This window comes from Rhea pennata, chromosome 4 (assembly GCF_028389875.1).
Source record: "Rhea pennata isolate bPtePen1 chromosome 4, bPtePen1.pri, whole genome shotgun sequence".
Classification (NCBI taxonomy): Eukaryota; Metazoa; Chordata; class Aves; order Rheiformes; family Rheidae; genus Rhea; species Rhea pennata.
The window spans coordinates 72,523,750-72,546,306 of record NC_084666.1 but is presented as its reverse complement, the minus strand read 5'-3'; the positions used below and the strand labels follow the sequence as shown (position 1 = coordinate 72,546,306).

Below are 22,557 nucleotides of genomic sequence, written 5' to 3'. Positions count from 1 at the left end.
CAGGACTGGGTTATATTTTCAAGTGAGGGTGTCCATGCGCAATTGCGTATGCACATGTTTATTCCCTGCAGCACTATTATCTGTGGTTATGAATGGCTGAGGTAGTTTAGCCCCCAAGTATGAAAGTGTTGGTAGGTAGCGGGCTATTGTAGTTAGGCGTTGGTTGTTCCAGTGTCCTCTAAACAGCTTCCTTGGACAGATGGGCATTTCTGCTTGGTTAGTGGCAGAGACGTAAGGGGCAGGTGACACAGAAACTGAGCTGTCTGGTTTTTGGTTTGGAGCCAGCTGTACATCTTTCTCACTGCTGCGTAAGGGATGAAACACCTCAAAACCACAGTCTTATTACTACCTTTGTCCTCTTCCTGACAACTGAAGTGCCTGAGTAGATGTTTGGGTGCTGTTCACTGAAGGTGTGTGAAGTGCTTGCTGTCGCACAGACCATCAGCTCCTCCTGTTTCCCCGCTGCGAGGACAGCAGTTTGCTTTCTTTGCCAGCACAGAGTCCTCAGTGTTCCAACAACCATCAGAGCCATAAAGTAGTAAGTAAACTAAAAGTGATTAGAAAGACAAGAGTACATAAGAGAAAATAAGAATAAAATCAAAGCTAGGCTAAGACTTAACGCTAACTAGAATATACTTCATAGGAGTACACTTGTAAGAAAGTGGCTACAGAGACATAGTTGTGCAAAATCAGAGAATAGAATAATCTCCAGTAAGGAGTTCAGAGTGCATGCTGAAGCCTGATGCTTTCTCTGTCCCATCATAGCTGGTGCCTTCACAACTCCTAAAGGCCACAAAGTCACTCCTCCTTCAGCTAAAGGTATGTTCTCCTTTCTAAAATGGTTCTTGGCGGCTGCTGCTCTGCTTTTCTAGTCTGTAATTAAGCAGCATTCTTCACAATTCAGAAAGAACTTAATCTCTTCTAAAACTCATTTGTATGAATGATCTGGTGACTTTAAAAAGTATCTGCTTTAGTATCTGCTGATTAATTTTCTCCTTACCTGGAAGACTGGAAAGTAGCTCTTTCCAGTCAGCAACTCTTTCTCAAATTAGCATGCAGAAATGATTTTTGAAAACTTCCCTCTTTTTCTGCTTTTCTGCTGATATATCTTCCATCTCTACCTGGTAAGAGGGTTGATGCTTTTGTGGTCATGTTGTATTTGGATGGCTTTGGCTGACTTTGCTGCTAATGGATATCTGTTCATGCCAGTGAAACAGAAATCAGACCTAGAAACAGAGAGCAAAATCAGAGCAAGTTTCAGCAAACAGGTCATTTTTGCTCATTCTCAGTCCTAGACATAAAGCAACAGGATATAGCTGATAACCTGTCCTGCTGAGTCTTTGGCTTTTAGCCTCTGGAGTGTGATGTGTCCAAAGATGACTGGTGTCAATTAATGAGTTTTACTCACAGTCAGAGCTCAACTGGGAAGATTCATTTTGCAATCCGTGCAAGGCTGGTTGTATACACACACACACACATGCGATTCTTTTTTTGCAGGTCATTTGGATATAAGTGTGTGCGCATGTTACACTGGTAACTGCCTATCATCATTAACTGTTTTGTGTGTACAGTGGTAGATGACTGCAGGCCAGCTGGACATACTCAGACTGCACTTGTCTAGCTGAGACACCACAGAGCTTAGTATCAACCTGTTTCTTGTTGTAATAGTTGGTGTGTAAATCTGTGCACCCATATGGATTCCCTTGCTTTGAAAGAACTGCAAAGATGTACAGATGTTCTCTTCTCTATGTGTTTCTGGAGGTAGAATTGTAGACTGAAGTCTATTTTTCAGAGAGGATGTCCTCTCTTGTGCATTGTGTAACTGAATTTTGACTGAGGTATTTGGAGAACTATTGTAACACGAATCTTCATATAAGAAAATGTCCTAAATCTTTGTTAAAGCTACTTTTTTCAGTAAAAGTTATATTCCTTCCAACAGTCTCAGCACCAAAAAAAGAAAAGGAGAGAGAATGTATTAGATTTTTAAACTTTTTATAAATATCATATAGTGAAGAAACTTAAATTTGCCTTTAAGCATATGAGTTTCACTATGACAGAGTAAAGCCAAATGTTCTTTAGTGCAAATAGCAGTTCCACTAACTCTTCTTGTAGTTTCTTATTGCTCCTTTCATTTATAGTATCTGGGTACATTAAGTGATTTACAAAGTTTGGCATCAGTGACGTGATTTTGTTTTTGTGAAGTTAAGGATGGTAAAGAAATTGTTACTGTCTAATGGTAATTGAGAGGAAAACTTTTTGATTTTCACTCAGTAAAGAAAAATAAGCAATGCAAAAAAACAACACAGTGACATCATTGCTAAGGATCTTGATCCTTTTGTTAGTTCATAGCTAGTTCTCAACATGATACACTGTTGGCTTTAGATCATTTCATTTTAATGATCTGATTTTCTTCTGTGACCCAGCAGCAATATTTGTTCTTCTTTTCAGTTTAATTCTGTAAATTACCATCCTTTTTTACAGCAGCTTATTTTTTGTAACGTCATCTTTATCTTATGGTGCAAAATTTAGCTGTTTGCTTCTTATTCCCAGGAGGATGGGAAAGCAGTAGGTGTATAAATGGAACACTGTAAGTTTCTTACTAACATTTTTGAGGTTTACAGAGTGATTGCTACATGGTTATAAGTCATTTTAATATAAATGCCTATGACAGGCTCTATTTATTTTTCAAATGAGGCAGACAATGAAATCTTCAATTTTGGAAGATGGCAAAATTCTCTCTTAGCAGTGTAGCAGTAAGTCAGTTTAACAGTAACTGTTATAGGCTTAACAATAAGCCTATAAATGGCAACCATGAAAGAGGACGTCTTTCACTAGGCAGTGCGAGAACACGCCTGGTAATTGTGCCTCATGAGAAACAGTCCCGGCCCCCAGAAGCCTGCAAGGGAAAGCAAGAGGCAAATAATGAAGAGAGCATCTGAGGCAGAAAGCCCAGAGCAGCACTCTGGCATAGTCAGTTCAGAATGTGCAGAGGGGAGGAGAAAAGCTGAAAAATCCCCAGCTTTTTTTCTCCCTAAAGAACAAGGAAGTAGTGAGTTCTCTTTATTTGTTTCTTGAATTTGAACCTTTGAAAGTGCACTTGTTTCAGAACATCATCTAGTCCTGGGACAAATCCAGAGCAGATCATTTTTATTAGGAGTCACAGAGGCATGATGTGTTGAGGAACTCAGAGGTGATATGATACAGGCACTTAGATAATCTTTGGTGATCAGCAAATATGTCCTGGTCATATTTTCCTTTCAGTTATGGATTTGTCGATGTAAATCTTCTAGTTTGAATGCCAAACAGTATTGTTGCTTGATGCAGTAGACATCCATGATGTCATGATGTGGCTGTACCCTTCATATAGTGCCACCCCTTTCACTCAAATCGCGTCTGTGGCAGCTGCTGCTTCTCCTGCTGCAGGTTTCATTCAGGTCAGGAAAGAGGAAGGAGGCGCTTGCCCTGCTGGACCTGCTCCAGCTTTGGATTCAGCATGCTTCAAGTGCTGCAGGACAAACTTGGAGGCATCACGTTTGCATTGGGAAGTCCTTTCAGTGCTTCAGGAGCTCTGGTAGGGAAAATGCAGGCAAATATCAGATCCCTGGCTGGGTTTCTTGCTACTCCGACATGAGTTTTTCACTTAAAAAACAAACCAACAAAGAAAAAAAGAAAATGGTTTTGGCCCTTCGTAGGGATGAAATGGGATTTAAATGCTGCTCTCTCCCAGGACAGAAGTAACGCACAATGTGATTTCTAGAGCTAGCAGATGGGGATATCTACTGTCTGTTACACACCTGTGTATGTTTTGAGATTCTCCTCCAGATTCTTCTTCCACCTTTCTGCCCACAGAGTAAACAGGCAACTCCTCCCTGCCGGAAGCGCCAGCTGCCAGCTTATACAGCTCTTGACTAGACACTGATCACAGTTCCCAGGTTGGGTTTCCTGATGTAGAACAGGACAGTTTTCTTCTTTAGGAATGCACAATTCAGAGAAGCCTTCTGGGACAAGAGTAAAAGAAACCATTGATGCTAATAGTCCCAACCTGTAGCTTTAAAACCTCTGCAAGGAACAACCAAGGTACCCAGCATTTCCTAAAGGGATCACCTTTCATGGGCAATTGGAGAGCATGTTGAAAAAGATTTGGCTCACCTGGTATAGCTTCCAGTCATAAAAAAGTTATCAAACAATGACACTTAGACTAAGAAGGCAGAGATTATGATAAGCTTAAAAAGGCAGAATTGAATCCACATTTGTTTGGAGTACAGAAGAGTATTTAACATAATTTTTATAACCTAAATTTAGGAAGAAAATAATGTAAAATGAATACAAGTCATCAGAAGAGAGCTGCTGGTGAAAGCAGGGAAAGAGAAGAGATGAAAAATTTTAGACAGCTCATTTCAATGGTAGAGAGAGACAGCTCAGTCACAGAGATCTGCTGTTTTGGGATGATAGGTTAAATCAGTGGTGACATCTATAGTGAAAGAGGTCCTGGAATTCCCTACAGGCAGTGTTATCCCCAGGGCCCTGAATGAGGTACCAGGAACAGAACATACATCTGTAAAATTCCAGGCTCAAACTAAACGCAGGTGAGATTTTTACTAAAAAGTAACAGAAAACAGATAAAGGAAGGCAGTCTTCTGACAGTGTAGAAATACTGTTGCAAGTATTTGATGAAGTACAGAGCCTTCATCTGTGTAATTTTGCTTTGCTGTCCCTCTGTACAGATTTGTAACCAGCCATGTGTTTGCTGCACCTTGTGCTTCTGTTTCTAAGCAACCGGTGTACATCCTGACCCTGCATCTGCAGGAGAGCAGAAAGTTGTGGCTTTAGATTTAACTTTGTTCCAGTGAATGGAAGTTGGGAGTAGTGTTTCCTGCCACCTCAAGAGAGAGAGCCTTGTGACAGATTGGAAATAATTTCTCTTCTGCATGTGTCCTGTTTCACAGTTCCTCAAGTTCAGTAATCTTCCTCCCACATCTCTCTGTGTAACTTGACTGTCACAACTGAGCAGTGACAGTGTCTCTGGACAAACACAAGTGCAGGCAGATGCCAAGCAGGCAACAACTGGTATTGTTTGCCGTTTGTGGCATCCACTGATGGCTGATACTGCTGCAGTCCCCCGGGCAAATTAATGAAAGCTAGCCTCTCGGCAGCAGTTTATCATCAGTGTGGGTACAACTGTACCTTGTAAGCTGAAGAAAAAAAGTAGTACCTGCTTTGTGAGATCTTTGTCCACTGCCTCTCTTGACTGTTCTCAGAAGAGGTAGAATATGGGATGGAAGAATGTTTGTATTACTGCACAAAATAGAGTTTCTCACAGACGGAGACTGAAGTAAATGGTCAGAAATGCAGGCACAGACACTGACCTCTTGGCTGAGCTATGGGGAGAGATGTTTTCCTCCAGTTTGTGGAGCCAAGACACTGATAGCTTTGGAGGCACATGTCCAGGGAAGTGAACATTCATTAGTTGATCAATGGAAAAACAAAGGGCTACCGAGCAGTACCAAAGAAGAGATCAGGGAATTATTTGTATGTGGAATCTGGTAGCCTGGCATATGTGGCTGAAGGCTTGATTTCCTGCTAATCAAATAGCCTGCAATGATCAGTTGTAGTGATTAGGTTCTGAATTCCTGTAAGCATTGCTTAAGGAAGTAGAGCAAAGATACTTCTCTGGAGGCTTTTACTCTGTCCTTGAAAAGGCAAGGCTTTCCCTGTCCAAGTGTCTGGAAGACCCCTTTGTAGAGCAGCTATTTGGGAGCGAGATGTAGTGAGGAGATGCAAGGTACTTCTCATGGTGGGTGCTTCTCCCTGCTGTGCTGTGACCAGCTCCTGCTACAGCATACACAGAAGGCAGAGGAATATGCATGTGTATGATGGGGGGAGCTGTTAGGAAATGTAAATTGCTTCAAGGCAGTATTTGGTAGGAGATGGATGTGTATCATGCCATTGGGCATTTGGGGATAAATTAATTCTTAGTGTTGGGAGGCAGTTGCTGTTGCTACAATCCCCAGAACAGCCAGAGATTATCTCTTTGGACTCCTACAGCTGTTGGGAAGCTTAGTATTTGCCAACCAAGAGTGTTTATTATATATTATTATATATCCCAGCACACAAAGTTTGGAATATGAGTAAACCACATATGCTTCTCAGCTTTCAGAAATTTGAGAATTAAAAATGTGAAGAGAGCACAGCTGTATGAAATCATAGTTATGAATCTTCCTCCTTTTATTCTCTCTTTTCTATGAAAACATCTGTACAGCCTTGTTGAAAACTTAAGGCTCTAAGCAAGCTGCTTGCCTATGGTATGGCAAACAAATGTTTAGAGTTTTCAAGCCGTCCTTCCTGGCTGTCAGCTGCTGCTGCAAATTCAAACCAGAGTACTGCTGCATATAGTATTTAGTTCTGTTTAGTCTAAGCTGATATAACAAACATTTTGATTCATCACTGGAAACTGAAGCTTGCCTGGTGCCACATCTAGAATACACTGTGATGAGAAAGCAGGAGGTGGGAGAAAAGCAAAACCAGCTGTTATTTTCATGCCCTGTTAATCTGGTAAGTTATGTGTTGATAGACACGCTATCTTTACCAAGTCATTTGGGATTCTTTTTCTTTCTCTTGAGGCAGCGCAATTTCTATAATTAGCATTCAAAATGTGATGGGCAGTGGATTGGCATTCTTAGTATCACGGAAGCTGTCAGTGTGGGTCTCCCTCTCTCAAGGAGTTACGATACTACTTGTAATAGCCATCGGCACCAACATACTCAGAGGGATTGAGTACCTACAAGCCTTGTGAACTATTCAGAAATATATAGGGAGGTATACTGCCTTTTCAATACTGATTCCTACTCCAAGGAGCAGTCAACAAAGAATTAAATATCTGAATATATGTTAGGACAGCAGTGAAGGCTTGGTAAAATGATAGAAGACCTGAACTGAAAGAAGTGAGAGGCCAGTCATTGTAGTTTGGGGTGTTCTGTGTCAACCTGTGTCAGAGCAGGAAGAGAAGCTGTGCAGCCTTGTAGATGAATCCAAGCACTGCCTTCAAGTGCTGAGTTCTTTGGGCAAGACAGTACCACTCTGTGCTTTAATGCCTGCCTCTCTTAGAAGGGGATTAGACATTGATCTTGATTGGGAAACTCTTGGTTTGTATCTCAGTAGTGCTATGCCATCTGAAGGAGTTATTTCTCTTGTCCTTAGGGGACTGTGCAACAGGCTCTACTTGGTAGAAACTGCTCCAGGATTGTTATTGATACACCAAGCTCAAAGCTTTGACTTTATGCTCCGGGTGCTCCACTGGGCAATTACAGAATAGTTTCCTTACTGGCTGCATTAAGGGGTCATTTCAGCAGCTTGTCACTATAATGCTAGCAAAGCCCTGCCTCCTACAAACACAGAGATTTTGTCTCAGCACAGGTGAAGTGCTACCAACTGCTAAGCCCTTTGTGTTTGCTTAGAGCATGACATTAGAGGTTTCCCAGAAGATGACGGGAACTACCTTACCTTACTGGTTTTGTAAAGGGAAGAATTACAGCCTGACCAAGTCATTTTTGTGCTGGTGATGTTTGGGAGAGTCCTGTGATCAGTCCTGATCTTTGTGGTCAGAAAGGCTTGTAGCATTTCAGTTCCTCTGACAGTATTGGGACAGGACAGGAGTAGATTCAGGGAGGATAATTTGCAACCTTTTTTGCTGCTGTGCAGTCCAAAGTTTTATTTTACATGCCACTGGTATAAGCGGAGCAATTCAGTGTATGGGTGTGCTTGTCTTGGAAAAATAAAATAATAAAAAAAAAAAGCACGAAAACAACATGGTATGGTTCTGGTATGTCCACTCTATCTCGTGAATGTCACACCAATTCCTTAATAGGATTAGATATTTCCAAAAGATTAGTGATCATATTGCCATTTAGGAAGGCAAAGAGCTGCTCTGTGGAATGCCAAGGGGAAAAATAAATCGCTCCCTTTTCTACTTCACGCTTTAACTGCTGAGCTTATGGCCTCTTGTGTCTATTCACATTTGGAAGCTAGGCTTCTACATGAGGCCTTTTTAAGCTAAATACTGCCTGCTTACTGAAGTAGCCATATAATAAGTTATATATAAACATGGGAAGGAAAGAAATATAAAAAGACTGCTCAGGTCAACCAAATCTAAACTTAACTTCCTGTATTTCATAGCTCAGCTTTATTTTGGTTGTATCATAAAATGTAAAGAAAGAGAATTTCACTGGAAGCACAAGAAATGAGATTTTGGAAAATAATCTCATAATCTGCAGGCTTCTTTAACTCTGTGATGACCACTTAATTATGCAGAATAACATTTTGGAATATGCTGCAGTGGATAAATTGTACTTCCTCTGTGTTTCATGAAAAGTCAGTTGGGGAAAGCTGCTAGGTGTTGGCTCTTCAAAAGCATTCAAACCTACAGAGATGCCAGTAAGTGCCTTAAAAAAAAAGTAGTTAGCAGCTGTTGGTTTTGGAGAAAAGATGCTGGTAAGGACAATTGTATACTTGTTTTATCTTTCCAACAACACACTGGGGGCTAATTCTTAGAGTCCTCCTGGGGCAATCAGCCCCAGGCAGATTGTCCTAGGCTGAACATTTGGTTGTAGCAGTCAGAGAGCAGCCACAAAGGGCAAATTTCTTTAAGGAGGGTCTCTCCCTCCTTAAATGAGTCACCATTATTAACCATGAGCACATCCATCACTGATGAACAGGGAGCTCACTAAATGAGTTGTCTGCTAAAGGAATGCTGAAATAAAGAAATTCCATGTATCAGAGGAGCCTTCAGAAGATGCATCTGCCTGGGATTGTGAGAAAAGGCTATGTGCTGTCTGGCCTACCAAGACAAGTGAAAAACAGGTGAAGTTAGAAAGAATTGATGTTGGCAGGACCCAGACCTTGGCAATTATGGAGAAGTTTCTTTAATGGCTCCAGCTTTCTCTTCCATTCTGTTTTATGTGGGCAGCTTGTTATGTGACAGGATGACTTTGATGTTTTTTTATGGAACTTCATTCTTCCAGTATTACATATAGTATAATACTAGTTATGTATTAACTAGTATTGAATCTTCTCTGAACCCCAGTTCTTCGTATGAACGGTGAGGAGTCATAACAGAAAAAGAAAAAATTCCCCAGGGCAGATGTGGAGGAAAGGGAGGAGTGTATTACACCTGGACTGCCTTTGAAACCTGAGTTCTTGAGGTTTGTAGAATGTCTATAATGTCACTTTTTGATAAGAATAGAAAAAGGTTTTTGCAGCATCTATTTTCTTCAAAAATGTTTTTACTTGATTGGACTATGGAAAAATCTGCTTGCTGCCTAGCCCTCTTTGCCTTTCAGTTTGCTTATACCTTCTCTTCTTCAAAGTCCTTCCTAGCTTTTTGATTTTTTTCCTTCATCAAATAGTTTTTTATTGCAGCTTCAGGGCCCTCAGCTAACTGCAGCCTGCCTTGTCACAGATCTATCTTACTGTTCCTTTTTTCTCTTGGGCCTTCCTCTTTGTTTTTCTCTTTCTAAATGTAATCAGCTGCCAAATGCCTTCCCTCTGCAAAACCTTTTCTTCCAGGAACTATTCCCCTCTTTTATCCTTGATGCCAGTCTCCCTATGCTCACAGTTAATTGTAGTGTTGTTTTCTGCTCTTTATTATTCATTCTGTCTCCCATTACTGCAATTAATACCCCAACAGACATGAGGGTGAATCATGGCCAACAGGAGGGCTAAAATCTATCCGTTCCAAAACCACTGGTTTCTCCCACCTCAGCAAAGTAAGATCCTCCACACAGTGCCTCCCACCACCCACCTAGGTCAGATGCTAGACTGTACTAACACATATATAATCATTTAGACTGGTCTCAGCTTTCTGCCTTTTATGCCTTTAGCTGTGCACACAGAGCAGGCAGGAAATGCCAGCTCGGCCTCTGCCTTTGTCATCTAAACTCCATTGTCTTCCAAAAGTTTTCCTCTTGTTCTGCTTGCTCATTTTTTAAAAAAACATGTCTTTTACATCTTCCTCATCTGACTTGTACTTTTTTGAATCACGTAGTAGTTTTTTGCTGGAGAAGTAAATACAGCTCTACCTACCTACTCTGTAAAAATGATCAATCAGAAGGAAAAAGACAACATGATTTTCAGAGACCTTGAAAGTTGATATCATCATCACCTAAGTGGACATCCTTTGTGGAGGGAGGAAATGGATGGAAACTGTTTTCTAGAGGCTGTACAGCACCACCAAATTTGGTAACAACAGTTTAGTACAGTTGGTTTACTCTGTCATATTAAATCTATGAGTGGCATATAAATGTCAAGTGAAACAGGCAAAAAAAGACATAAATGAATAAGCATTAAAAATATGTCACCCCTTTGAACAACTCAGTCCATTAGCTTTCAGAGCCTTTTTTAAAAATGCCATCAGGCCCAATTTTAAATCAAGACGTACATTTGCAGATTTCAGTTATGGATATGTTGTCTCAGATTTCCAGATTGATATTTGGGATATTTGTCTAAAAGCAGAGCAGTGCAGGAAGATGAATCAACGGAATTTAGGCTAACGAAGATGCAAGCAGGTAGGAGTAATGTGACTAGACAGAGTAGGAAACATGAGACTCAGGAAACTTAGTACCTTACTTGTGACAAAAGCTGTTTTGATTCTAATTCAGTTTCAGAGTTGAAGGCATAGATTCATTATTTGGTTTCAGTTGATAAACGACAACTGGATCTGTTGTGCCTTGGAGCTGATGGTTCTCTGAGGTGTGGGTTGAGACTCACAAGTGCTAATGGCTCCTAAGGGTGGTGAATTGCTGAGAGGGGCAAGTGGTGTTAAGTTCCCCATAAAGATTCTGCAATAAAAAACAGTAACTTACACAATGTACCAGATACTCTTGCTTTTTGAATTAGCCAGTTGGTGCTGGTGATAAAGACATTGAGGTATGGCTTAAAAAGCCTACTCGTGAGCCTCCTGGGCATTAATGATAGAAACCTTGGTAGAAACCTAAGTAGAAACCTGGGCCTACTCCTGATTTTATTGAAGTAAATCAGTTGTTAGAGCACCTCTGGATGAACAGATAGAAAAGAGATGCTTGGAGAGGGTTAAGGCAAGTTAAGTTTTAGAACAATCTGAAAGTGCTCCTACTAGGAGTTATGTGTTCATACATTGAGAGGAAAGGGAGGGTATGTCTTGAAAATAGCTAAAACAGATAAACCTTGGATATTTATGATTAAACTGCCCACCTACTGAAGATTTGCTGAAGTTTAATGATTGATTGGTGGTGAATCATAGAACTATACATGCTACTTTTTCATTATTGCTCCTAGAATTACAATTAAAAAAAAAACAACACAAAGTAGTTATCTAATTGTGCTGTATGTTATCAGGAATTCAGAGGACAAGAAATGTTCAGTGAATTCAGGTTAACAGTGTGCCTTTTAAGTAGAGCAAGTGGGAAAATGTCTTTAGGTGTATATTCAACTGGGAAGTGCAGTCTTAGCAAAACTGAAATACTTCATGATATCTTGTTCTGTAGAAATTTCTTTTCTTTTTCCTTGTGTTGCTCAAGTTCTTCTCCCAAAGGCTTCTTCAGACCATGCTTCCATGATAAAATCTTGCTTTTCAGAAGTATTTTCTTTCATCCTTTTTTATGTGTTTTGGTATACATTGCTACAATTCAATCACAGTGTGTGTGTGGGGGGGGGGGGTTGTGTGTGGAGGTAGCGTTCCGAGAGCGTGTTGAAATTCAGTTTTAGAAAAGCAAACATTTGAATTTTGTAATTGTCATTAAAGCATAATTTTCATATTTAACACAGACTTGTTTCCAGTGAAGGGAAACCTTTTGATGGCTTTTACTTTAGAGCCTTTGCCCCACGGTGAAATGCTGAGTCTGTCTTGAGGAATACCACCCTGAATCAGACAAATACTTAAGGGAATTTTTATGTTATGTTGATGTTCATTTTGAGCACATCTGAGTGTTTTGCTGAACTTGGATGAACACAAACATATATTTAAGTCTCCAAGCTTTACTGAATCATACAGAATAATTCAGGTTGAAAGGGACCTCTGGAAGTCATCTGGTCCATAGCTCTAATCAAGAAAGCACATCTTTGGTAAAAGTTTTCTGGAAAAAAATACCTCCTGCAACATCAGGCTGCTTCTGTTATTAGCTTATTAAATATCACTCTAAATTCAGTAGATGGCATGACCTGCAAAACGTATACCAGCCAACTGGGTGTGTGCATTTAATCTGATTTTTAAAGAGTGTTCCTATCTCACTTGTACATGGTACAGTTTGCCATTTGCCAAACTGTTTCTTTTTGCAGTAAAACAAGCTATATTTCAGAGACTAGCTGGTTGTTCGGGGCTAGAACCCATAAACATAATGGATTAAATTATTAAGACCTGGATATTCTTCACCAAAAAAATCTGTGCTTGCAGCAATAGGCAAACTGTACCATAAGCAGTAGACAACACAGGCAGACCTGTGCGTAATTTGGCCTTCAGTATAAAAAGGGAGACATAGCAATAAGCTTTGGGAATCGAAGTAAAGCAAACCTTGCCAGGCAAAATGAGTCTCATTTTTTCAATGTACAGCAAGTGAAGGAAGAAGAACTGGATGAAGGGGATATAGAAAGTGTGGAATACCTAGAGCTCAAAAAAAATTTCCTTGCTGGGTTTTTTTCAAGGGATCACAACAGTCAGGCATCTTTGGTTAGATCTTTTAAGAATCCCAGCCTAGATACAATGCATTACAAAAATCACCTGCAAAATTAGAACTGCTGCTGCAACTTCTTACCCTCTCCCAATATTTTGCATGTTTTCTGATGACTTGGATGAAGGAACAGAGTTTGGGGCAGCTGGAAAAGTTACTGAATTCCCCTAATTGTGCAAATCTGTCATTATCTGAAAGGTATGCACATTTATGAGAAGAAGGTCTCTAGTATGATGAGCATGCCACTCCACCTAATCACTGGTGAATGACCTTACCTGGTAACTGACACCAGGGTTGCTCTGCCTAAGTGCCAGGCTCTCTTGGATTGAATAGATCCTCAAAATGATCTCTCATACTAGTCTTGAAGTTGCAGTCCTCTTGGGTGAATTGCACCCAAATAAAACAGAATGAGAGCCCTTCACAAACATACCATGAAAGCAACTTTTCTTCTTTTATTTCTCAGATTTTCACTCCTTTTCTCAAGCTGAAGCAATAATTAACAAGGTGGACAACCAGAAGTGGAACTAAACGAAATGCTGCTGAAGATGCTTGCTTTTTGCGGTTTATGTTGAAAACAGCTGGCATACAAAATGTCCAGGTGGAAGCACTATGAGTACAACTACATCTTGACCTAGGAATCGGTGAGTTCATTTCAAGTATCAATACTTTACTTCCAATATTTGACTTAATGAGATTTATCAAATAACAGATTGACAAGTTCTAGAAACAAGCTTAGGCTTCACAGAAGCAGCTAATGCAGCAGTACCAAGAAGGACCCACTGCTGAATGAAGGGAAATGTAATATGTTAAATAAATAAGTGAATTTATTGGATTACTCTTGCTATTAGCTCAGTAAAAGTGAACTAATATTAATATCCAGTATTAGTGGACATTTTGATCTGCAGACACAACTATTTCTTAATTCAACAATAAATTAAAATGTTCTAATGGAATAGTTTTGGCACGGAGCTGTGAGAACTGGTGCCTCCTTGCAGGCTGGGAAGCTGGGAGCTGCAGGGGATCCCCTGGCCAGCAGGGCAAGAGCTTTAGCAGCCAAGGCCTGTCCCACCACCCTCAGCGAGGGAGCAAGGCAGGTAAGGGGACAGCCAGGTTCATCCAAGAGTCCTGGACAAGTCGGTAGGGATGCTGCAGGTCTAAAGCCAGGCTGGAAAGTCAGTCTGCACACTGGGGTCTTGGTCTGGCCCTGAAATGCAGCAGGAGCTGTAGCTCTGTCAGGGGCCAAGCACTGGAGCCAGAGTGTTTGAAAATCTCTCTGCTGGGCAAGGGTTGGCGCTGGCTGTCGCCGTCCTGCAGTGCTGACTGGAAACGTCTCCAGGGTCAGCAGAGGGAGGGGACTGCCCTCGGCCTCAGTGGCTCTGAGCTGTCCCTGGCCCTTGCAGTCGGAGGGCAGATGTGCTCAGGGCCCTGACAAGTTTCATGATTTTCTCTTCTATCTAGCCCCACAGTCTATGTATGCTAGGATACTACAAACAGCTGTTATGTTTTCATTTCAACAAGAAAATTGCATGTATTAACAACAAATAGCCTTACATGCTGAAGCATTTCCATAAATATTGTTTAAGCAACTCTATTTGACCCACTCCAAGAAATTTATAAAAGCAAATAGTGTTTGCTTTTGTAGCAAACAAAAGGTAAAAAGTATTCTTCTCTTTATCAGTGAATATCAGGAAAAACTGTATCTGACTCAATAATCATAGTTTTCTTTTTTCTCTTACATCGGGGTAAATGGAAGGTAATTCCATTTTAATCAAGTCTGTGCTCTATTCCAGTTTGGGAGCAGTGAGACGCCACTGACAGCAGGACAGATGCTCCTGATGTAACCTGGAGACAAAGAAGCCTGAATAGGGCTTCTGCTTATATCAAATAATCAGATATTATGCAAGCTGTATATCTTTTTCTAAACAGAAACATATTGGCATGTTTTGGTTTTGTCAGAAAGATCTTACAGGGTATGGATTTCTCACCGTAGTGAATAAACCCTGCCAGGTATAAATCATTTAGATAGTTCATAGCAAGTTTCACTTAACCTCATTGTTGGAGGGTTCTTCTAGATCCTCCATCATCAAATCCTGCTGCTTGTTTATCCAGTTTCCTTTCCTAATTGGCTTCCTCTCCTCCTCAGCATTTTGAAAAGCTTGATCTTGGGGTGTCTTGTAGTTGGCAGCTGGCAAAACAGCATTGCTTTGGCCTCGCGGCGAATAGACCTCCTTGTGAATCACCTCCCTAGAACAGAACTGAGGTTTAAAGGCTGCCTGAAAACCTCGGCGAAAGTTTTCATTAAAGAAACCATAGATGATGGGGTTGACACTGCTGTTGAAAAAGGCCAGCCAGTGAGCAAATGGATACATATAAATGTTGATGATCTGCAGCTGGTTATCTGAGAGGTTAGCATAGTCTGAGAGCATCATCAGAGTCCACAAAGGAAGCCAGGACAGGATGAAAAGCAAAGCCACAATAACGAGCATTTTGATTACTTTCTGCTTCTTCTTGAACACAAGGTGCCGCTGCTCCTGGCTGTGTTTTTCCACCACAGGCACTGCCGTGTTGAAGAGAGCAATGCCTATCCTGACATACATGACAACGATGAGCGACAAGGGAGCCAGATAGATGTTGGCAAACAGAACCGTTGTGTAGATCTTTCTCATTCCTGGATCGGGCCAGTCCTCCCGGCACCAGTATACAGGGCGAGTTTCATTGCCATAGCCAAGGATCACCCTGAAATGCTTCTCTTCTTGCACCTGCAACATGACTGCAGAGGGACACATGATTGCCACAGCCAGAATCCAGATGATTGCTATAGTGACGACTGCGGTTGAAACAGTCAACTTCTGCTTAAAGGGATAAACGATGCATCGGAACCTGCAGCAAAACACACAGGGACGTGTGTGGAAAAGACATTTAATGAATATTTAATCAAACAGGCAAACATGTCCATGCTTTCCAAACTTTGTATTTTTGTATTTTTAAAGAAATACAGATGTAATCAGCTCCTCATCCTGCATAAACCAGTGGAGTTAGAATTAGTGGATTCTTCTAAGAGCTATGTTGATAAAGTCTCAAAAACAATCATCACATTTATTGTTGACATTACTTTATACAATCTGTCTCCTTACCAGCCTGCTATTACTACTTAAGTAACCCAAGCAGGTACTGGGTCCTCTATGATCTAGTTCAATAGCTGGGGAACTAACCAACATTAGCAGCTGGTACAGCTAGGCTATACTTTTTTTAAGAGATACTAGTGGAGGAGCAAATTGCTGTCGCTGCTTTTTAGACATAGCCACATTTTGTTTTGCTTACTGGCTGTAGGAGCAAAATACCTCTAACCTGTTGCAATGTTTTATGGATTAATGAATCAGCCTCAGCATGGCCAAGTGGCCTTAGGGTGATGAGAAAAACGATTTCCCATCTTTGTATCATCTTACCTGTCTATGGCAATTGCAACTAGAGTGAAGACAGAGGCCGAGACAGAGATTCCTTGGACCATCCCACTCATCTTGCAAACCATGCTCCCAAATGGCCATCCTGGAAGGAAATTAAAATTTTTCTCCAATTCACTGCGGTACTGTACTTCCTCTAGTGTAAACAGAAGAGGAATTTTCCTCCCTAAAACCAATACATGTCCTTTGCTCTGTCAGGCTGTAGCCAGTAAGGGAGGCAGAGTTTGGGTGAATAACTGCTTTGCATAATGCTTTGAATGTGTTTCTGATGTTCTGAAAAATGGCAGAGCAAGGATTTGTGATTACAGGTTAAAATGCGACCTCAACACAGGAGAGGGAATCAAGCACCACAGTTGAAGATGTCCTGAATGCTTCCATTAAATAAGAGGAAATGTAAGATATCATCTGAGGTAAAAACATCTCCTCTGAATCCTTTGAAAAATACAGTATCACTTCAGATTACCTTTGAATTCAGCTTCAGGACAGCCAGTGCTGACTGCCATGCTTTCCTGAGTAGGCTCAAAGCTATGCCACTTCCTACCACCCTGTTTTTCTGCTGGGTGTACAAGGCTGCAAGATATCTAACAGGGTGCCGACACGTTTTTAAGCTAGTGTGAAGGTAATGTATGTGAAGGATTTTACCCCTTAGGCCAGGATGCAATATAAGGGCTCCAAATTTGTCCCAGATCTTATCAGAGAGGTTGGTTCTGTAAGCCAGGGAGAGAATTGAGAAACAATTTGTGGGGGGTTACTGTCTCATGCACTATGCTCTCACAAATGCAGGAGAGTCCCCCTTGAGCTCTTACTGCCATGTGGTGTGACCCAGCCTACCTGCAATGATGTTGTCCAGGAGAGTGGTGGGCATGCAGAAGATTCCCACCAGTAAATCACTGACCGCCAGGTTTAAGATGAAAAGGTTTGTGACTGTACGCATGTGTTTGCTCCTCAGAACAATAAAGCAAACCACTCCGTTGCCAACGATACAGAGCAGGAAGATGAGGAGGTAAGAGATTATGAAGACAGCTGCCACTGAAGGCTGATGAAGGTAGAAGTCTACATAGGAGACATTGCCTTCGAAGTACAGGTACTTGTATGTCCCATTAAAGCTGAGCATGTGAGGCCAATCAGTTGAAGAATCTGAATCCATTTTCTTACTTGTGTCGTATTGTGCCTTAAAAGATGTTTTTAAAAAAGTCATTATAGCATGTTTAAGATCGAGTTGAAGAAATGGGACTATATTTGGATATACAGTGTGTTGAAATGCATGAAAATATTTATATATACTCATTTCTTTAGGGCTTACTTGACAGTCCATGTTCTGAGCAAGCAGGAAAAGCAACAAATGCTATTAGTTTGATTTTACAGCATGGGTATATAAAAGTGACTAGTAAGACTGCTGAAGTTCTTCTTCCATCGGCAGACTCAATAAATCAAGTCCTTTCCTCCCCAAACAAAACATGTAAACTGGCCTTTTGTGATGTGTCAGGTAAACAAACCAACAAACTAAATGGTTTATTTTGAGAAGAAAAAAAAAAAAACAGAATTCTTGAGACACCAGCTTGCTCAACAATTTGAGTAATCTGGCGCTTAGGTGACAGTGAGGTTGCTGAGCTCTTAAAAACCGTGATTAAATTAAAGCTTTCTGAAGTGATACAAATCCTTTGCCTGAATATATACAAATCCAGTCCCATTTCATTGTGAAGTAAGTTTGTTTTGCATGTAGTTTATTTTAGACTACAGCTGACTTGACTTCCCTGCTTAAAAGCCACATAGGTAAAGAGGAATCAGGAAACATGAAGGACTACAGTGAAGTACAAGACAGCTGGATTCATTTCCTAGCCCTGCAACTGACTTCTACTGTTCTGTTGTGGAATTCATATTCTCTCCATGTCAGAGATTTCCTGTTATAAAATGTGGGTAATTAATGTAAGTATCCCACTCTGTGTATTCACAGCTAAAAGAAATTCTCTCATTTTATATTGTATTAAGTCACAATTGGCCAAAAATACAGGCTTTTTCTTGTGAGACTTTTTTTTCAAATCTGACTTTCTTCATATTGTATCATCTCCATTTCAGCCTACAAGTATCTATGCCTTCTCTGTTGCAGTAGCAAGACTTCTGCAAAGGTCTTGGTTTGAGGATAAGGAAAGCCGGACTTTTTATTTTACACTAGAAATAGATGAAAGAATCACTTTAAGGTAGGTACAGAATTAGTATGCCCCAAATTTACCTATTTTAGAATGCAATTGATTGAGCTGAACTACATAGGCTGCACAGTTTTCTTGCCTGCCTGTATTCCTATAGAATTTAAGTGCAGCTTCTTGTATTCCTAAGACACATCTTAACTATAGCAAAATTTTAACCTGTGGATTATGCGATTCACATACATAGAAATAATATTAGCCTGCATAACAGGCTGACACTGGACTCCTGACATTTGCAACTGGCACTAAATAACTTCCAAGTAGCATTCAATATATTTTTTTATCATTGTTTATTTCCTATTATCTGGTAGATGAAACCTTTAAAACTGAGGTAGAGTGAGTAGCAAATAAAATTAGATTGCTCTCTGCTGATACTACCAGCAAGATGGCTTCTGGACAACAATTTAAACTGGCTTTGGATTTTTATTTGCTTAACAGGCATTTCTAAATAGTTGCCTAAGGCTGGGAAGGGACAGGAAGGGGAGGCAGGGGATGGAGTCTGATTTCAAATAAGAGTAAAACTAATTGATGACAAAAGGCACAAAATTCATCAGTAGGAGTGGATGGCCTCAGGACATTTACTCTATTTCTTTACTGTGAATGGCATTTAAATTGAGCCACAAATAATCAAATCCTGATGAAATTGTATTTGAGGGAAGTAAAATGTTGGCTACATCTCTTTCCTTATAAGAGGAAACTCACAGTGGGCCCTTCTTCTTGGGACTAAGATATCAAACTGTCTCCACAGATTCTTGATGACGATACACGTGCCATTTTTGCCATTTCCACGGAGTAATGATAGAAAATGATAATCTCTTCTCACTCTGCCTATGGCAGCCCTCTCTCCAGGAGATGAAATTTTGTTAAGTAACAATGCTAAAAGGACTGGCCTTTTTTCTCTTGATATGTTTTACTTAAACACTTTCTACTGCTTAAGTAGAAACTGTTTAGGTAAGTAGGAAAAAAAGGGTCTGCCCTTTATTCCCTGATATACTTATTCACACTTAATTCTCAGGAAGACCTTGTGGCTTTCCTATATTTTTTTTCTCACTGGAGTTTTGTAACATTAGAACCTCTGCCATATTTGTTTTCTACCTTCCCCCCCCCACCCCGGTAGTAAGTAAGTTTGTTAAAAAAAAAAAAAAAAAAAAAAAAGAAAGCTTCTGATAGGCCTTAGGTTTGGAACAAGAAGAGTAGTGAAAAAATAGTTTTCTGCAGCCTAGCCTTCTGTCTTTTTGGAAGCCAACAAAAATAAAATGTTTGTAATGGTCCTACATTTTTACATACTCATTAAAGTGTCTACGTGTTAAGGTGTAGGTAGACAAGAATCTAAAAGCTCTCCCCAGAAACTGTCTATACATAAGCTAACTGTAGTAATTGTATATTCTCTTCGAGAGCCGTTATGCAGGACGATATGTTTACTTTTATTTTTACTCAAAATATTTTCAAAAGCAATTACAATATTTTTATTCTGATGTATTATGCATCACATACTGTAACTATTCTGAGGACGGAGTCAATTACTGTGGAAAGTGTTTTAAGGCTGCTTTTATTATTTACTTCCTTAAGCAAAGAGGCACTGCTGTGCTTGCATCCAAACATGCCCAAGGTGAAGAATGCAAGCAGACTCCAAATATAGACATTAGACAATAGTAGTTTACATGGTCCTTTCATCACAGATGTGGAACTGTGCTTTATATATATATATCCCAGGAGATCCAGGATCCCAGGGTCACCAAAGCCGTGTTTAAAGCTTGGTAATCCTTCATGCTGCCTTTTGGCCAGTGACAAGAGGTGAATTCATTGTTGCTCATTTTCCTCTTTCTCCTCAGCTACCTTCTCAGGTCAGTAAAGAGCAGAAGCCCAAGCAGTCCCTGCCCAGCCCTGCTGCCCGCTCGCTTGGAGCATCTAGATGAGAGATAGCACTCTTCACAGGAGCTTCCTTTGCTAGGTAGCACAGCAAGGTCTCCTTCTCCTCGTCATGACTATACAGGAAAAAGCTCAAACCTGTGCCTAGGAATCTCAAACAGCAACATTTGGTTTGTAGCTCTGATTTGCTTTTAAGGCTGCTCCTGATTCAATGATGCTAAGTCAAAAAAGACAAGATGCTTGGATTCAGACCTTCTTCTCTTGACAGCTAGTGTTGATAGTAACCAGGGAGTTTGCTTTAATGCAAAGGAAATCAAACACTAAAAAAAATGGAACAGATGCTGCTGGTAATCTGATATATCCTTGTGTATAAACCAGAGCAGTGAACAGAGCTCTCTGTTGGCTAATCACTGCATTTCAGACTGTACGTGCAACTATGTAAGATGACAGTTGTGAGTTTTGCTCTATGCAGTCAGCACAAGACTTACTTATGCTCCTGGTTAGTTCACATTCAGTTTTGAAAGTTTTAGCAAAGGGTAACAATTTACGCAGTCCCAAGTGTCTGAAGAACATCAGGCCATGTGCACTTTCTTGCCCCCTAAAAATGATTACATTTTTGCAGGTCCAAATTATAAGTTAACATTACAGTGAAGATAGTGCAGTTAAGGTTATTAGGGCTAGCCTTACAAATGCCCTAACTTACAGGAGATGGCCTGCTCTACACATTTTTGTTATACTGAAGCTGAGGTGGAAGAGGTTTGGCTGGAAGGAGAAACAAAGGGAATACTTTGTGTTTTGGCAAAATAATTACCAACTAAAAGAGACATGGATAAATAACCTAAAGAGACATGGAAGGCAGAAGCATAAGTCATCAGAGAAAGAAGAAAAATATTTCATAAATAATACTGCAAGATGATAAATAAAAGTATTTAGTTTCCACACAGTAATTTGATAAGAATATGGCATTCCTACTTCATTTGTAGTCATTATATCAGAAAAAAAAAAGGAGCGCAGAAATTTTCTTCTTTTTTGATGTACCAGAAGAAAATCTACAAAGAAAGGCAATAGTCTCAACCAGTCAAGAACTACAGTTCCACAGACTAAGTTTTTAAGAAATGCTAGGTTCAAACTGTTAAAATCCCAGTAACACCCCCTTGTAAATAAATATGCAGTGAAATCTCACAGCACAAGCAGGACAATCTCATGCTATTGGAAATGGAGACTTAATTTTGCATTTTTACAATAACTGTTTGAGGTAATTATGAAGTAAATGCCATTGTTTTTATTCTGGCCCCATGGAAGAATTCTGGCAACCATCAGAGACAGCTAGTACTACTTCACCTTTGTATATAACCATCTGTTTTCATTGTTGTGATTTTTTTTTCAATTGAAATCTCACCTTAGAAGCTCATCTCGGCCTTAGAAGCTGGAACAAAGACAAGGAAGCTTCAGAGTCACGAAGAACAGAAGCATGTCATTGAGGAGAAAGTGTAATGTGGTAAGCATGAGATTTATCTTGTCCTTTTCTTGAGCTCTGTACTCCGTGGGTCAAGTACACACTCTTAGAGGCCTTCGAAAATGATAGCATCTGTTCTACTGAAATGCTAGAAAAGCCAGCTTGCAAAATGAGGTCAGCTACCCAAGGGATGGCAAAAAAGAAATACCTAATTCTGTAACTATTAGAAATAGGGAGATGAGGGAGATGAAGGGATCAACCTATGATTCAATGAATCAGAGAAGTTATTGACAGATTGACAGAAAGCCAAATTGTTTTGTCTTAAAATTAGCTGTGAAGTTTCCCAATCCAGTGAAGCATTATTAGTAGCACTTTTTCAGAATTCAAGGAGGACATGTGACCATTTTCTGTTCTCTTACTACCTTTTATAGGATCTCTGCCTTGAAGTAAAGGGGTGTGCTGAAGGAAAAAGGGGAAGGGGCCCTGGGGAATGAGATCAGTGAAGAGGACTAATCATCAACCAGGCACTTCTGCTGCAAAGACAGTTCCCTTTGGAAACTAGGCTAAGCATCAAAGTGCTGTTCAACAGGGACAAGTGCAGAGCACTTCTCAGATCAGGCTGGGGAGTAACTGGCTGCATAGCAGTCCTACACACAGGGATGTAGAGTTTGTACTGAGTCACCAAATGAAAGCAGCAGCAGTTGGCATGATGTGAAAATGGCTGTTAGGATAATCTCCACTAGGATATGTAAGCCCAACTAACTTGTAGAACACAAATAATCCTTCCATATTACTCAGGGCTCAACTAGTCTGTTCTGTTTTGAATTCAAGTGACCCAAACAAAACATGTGGGCAGCAAGCAGAGGAAATCA

The 22,557-nt window shown here is 40.3% G+C and overlaps 1 protein-coding gene across 1 annotated transcript; it reads right to left on the bottom strand.

Moving 5' to 3' along the window:
* Positions 1–14,734: 14,734 nt before the first annotated feature.
* NPFFR2 (neuropeptide FF receptor 2) lies at positions 14,735–17,354 on the bottom strand. The gene is made up of 3 exons (XM_062575052.1): positions 16,988–17,354; positions 16,142–16,241; positions 14,735–15,575 (listed from the first exon to the last, which is right to left on the bottom strand). The coding sequence occupies exons 1-3, from the start codon at positions 17,352–17,354 to the stop codon at positions 14,735–14,737; spliced, it is 1,308 nt and encodes a 435-aa protein (XP_062431036.1).
* Positions 17,355–22,557: the final 5,203 nt, after the last annotated feature.

Bases quoted from the DNA above. Each gene is read 5' to 3' on its own strand.
- NPFFR2 (XM_062575052.1), bottom strand. From the start codon at position 17,354: ATGACTTTTTTAAAAACATCTTTTAAGGCACAATACGACACAAGTAAG. The intron at 16,242-16,987 runs GTAGGCTGGGTC...ATTTCCTTCCAG, and splicing joins CCTGGACAACATCATTGCAG to GATGGCCATTTGGGAGCATG. The intron at 15,576-16,141 runs GTAAGATGATAC...GTTTTGCTGCAG, and splicing joins GTTGCAATTGCCATAGACAG to GTTCCGATGCATCGTTTATC.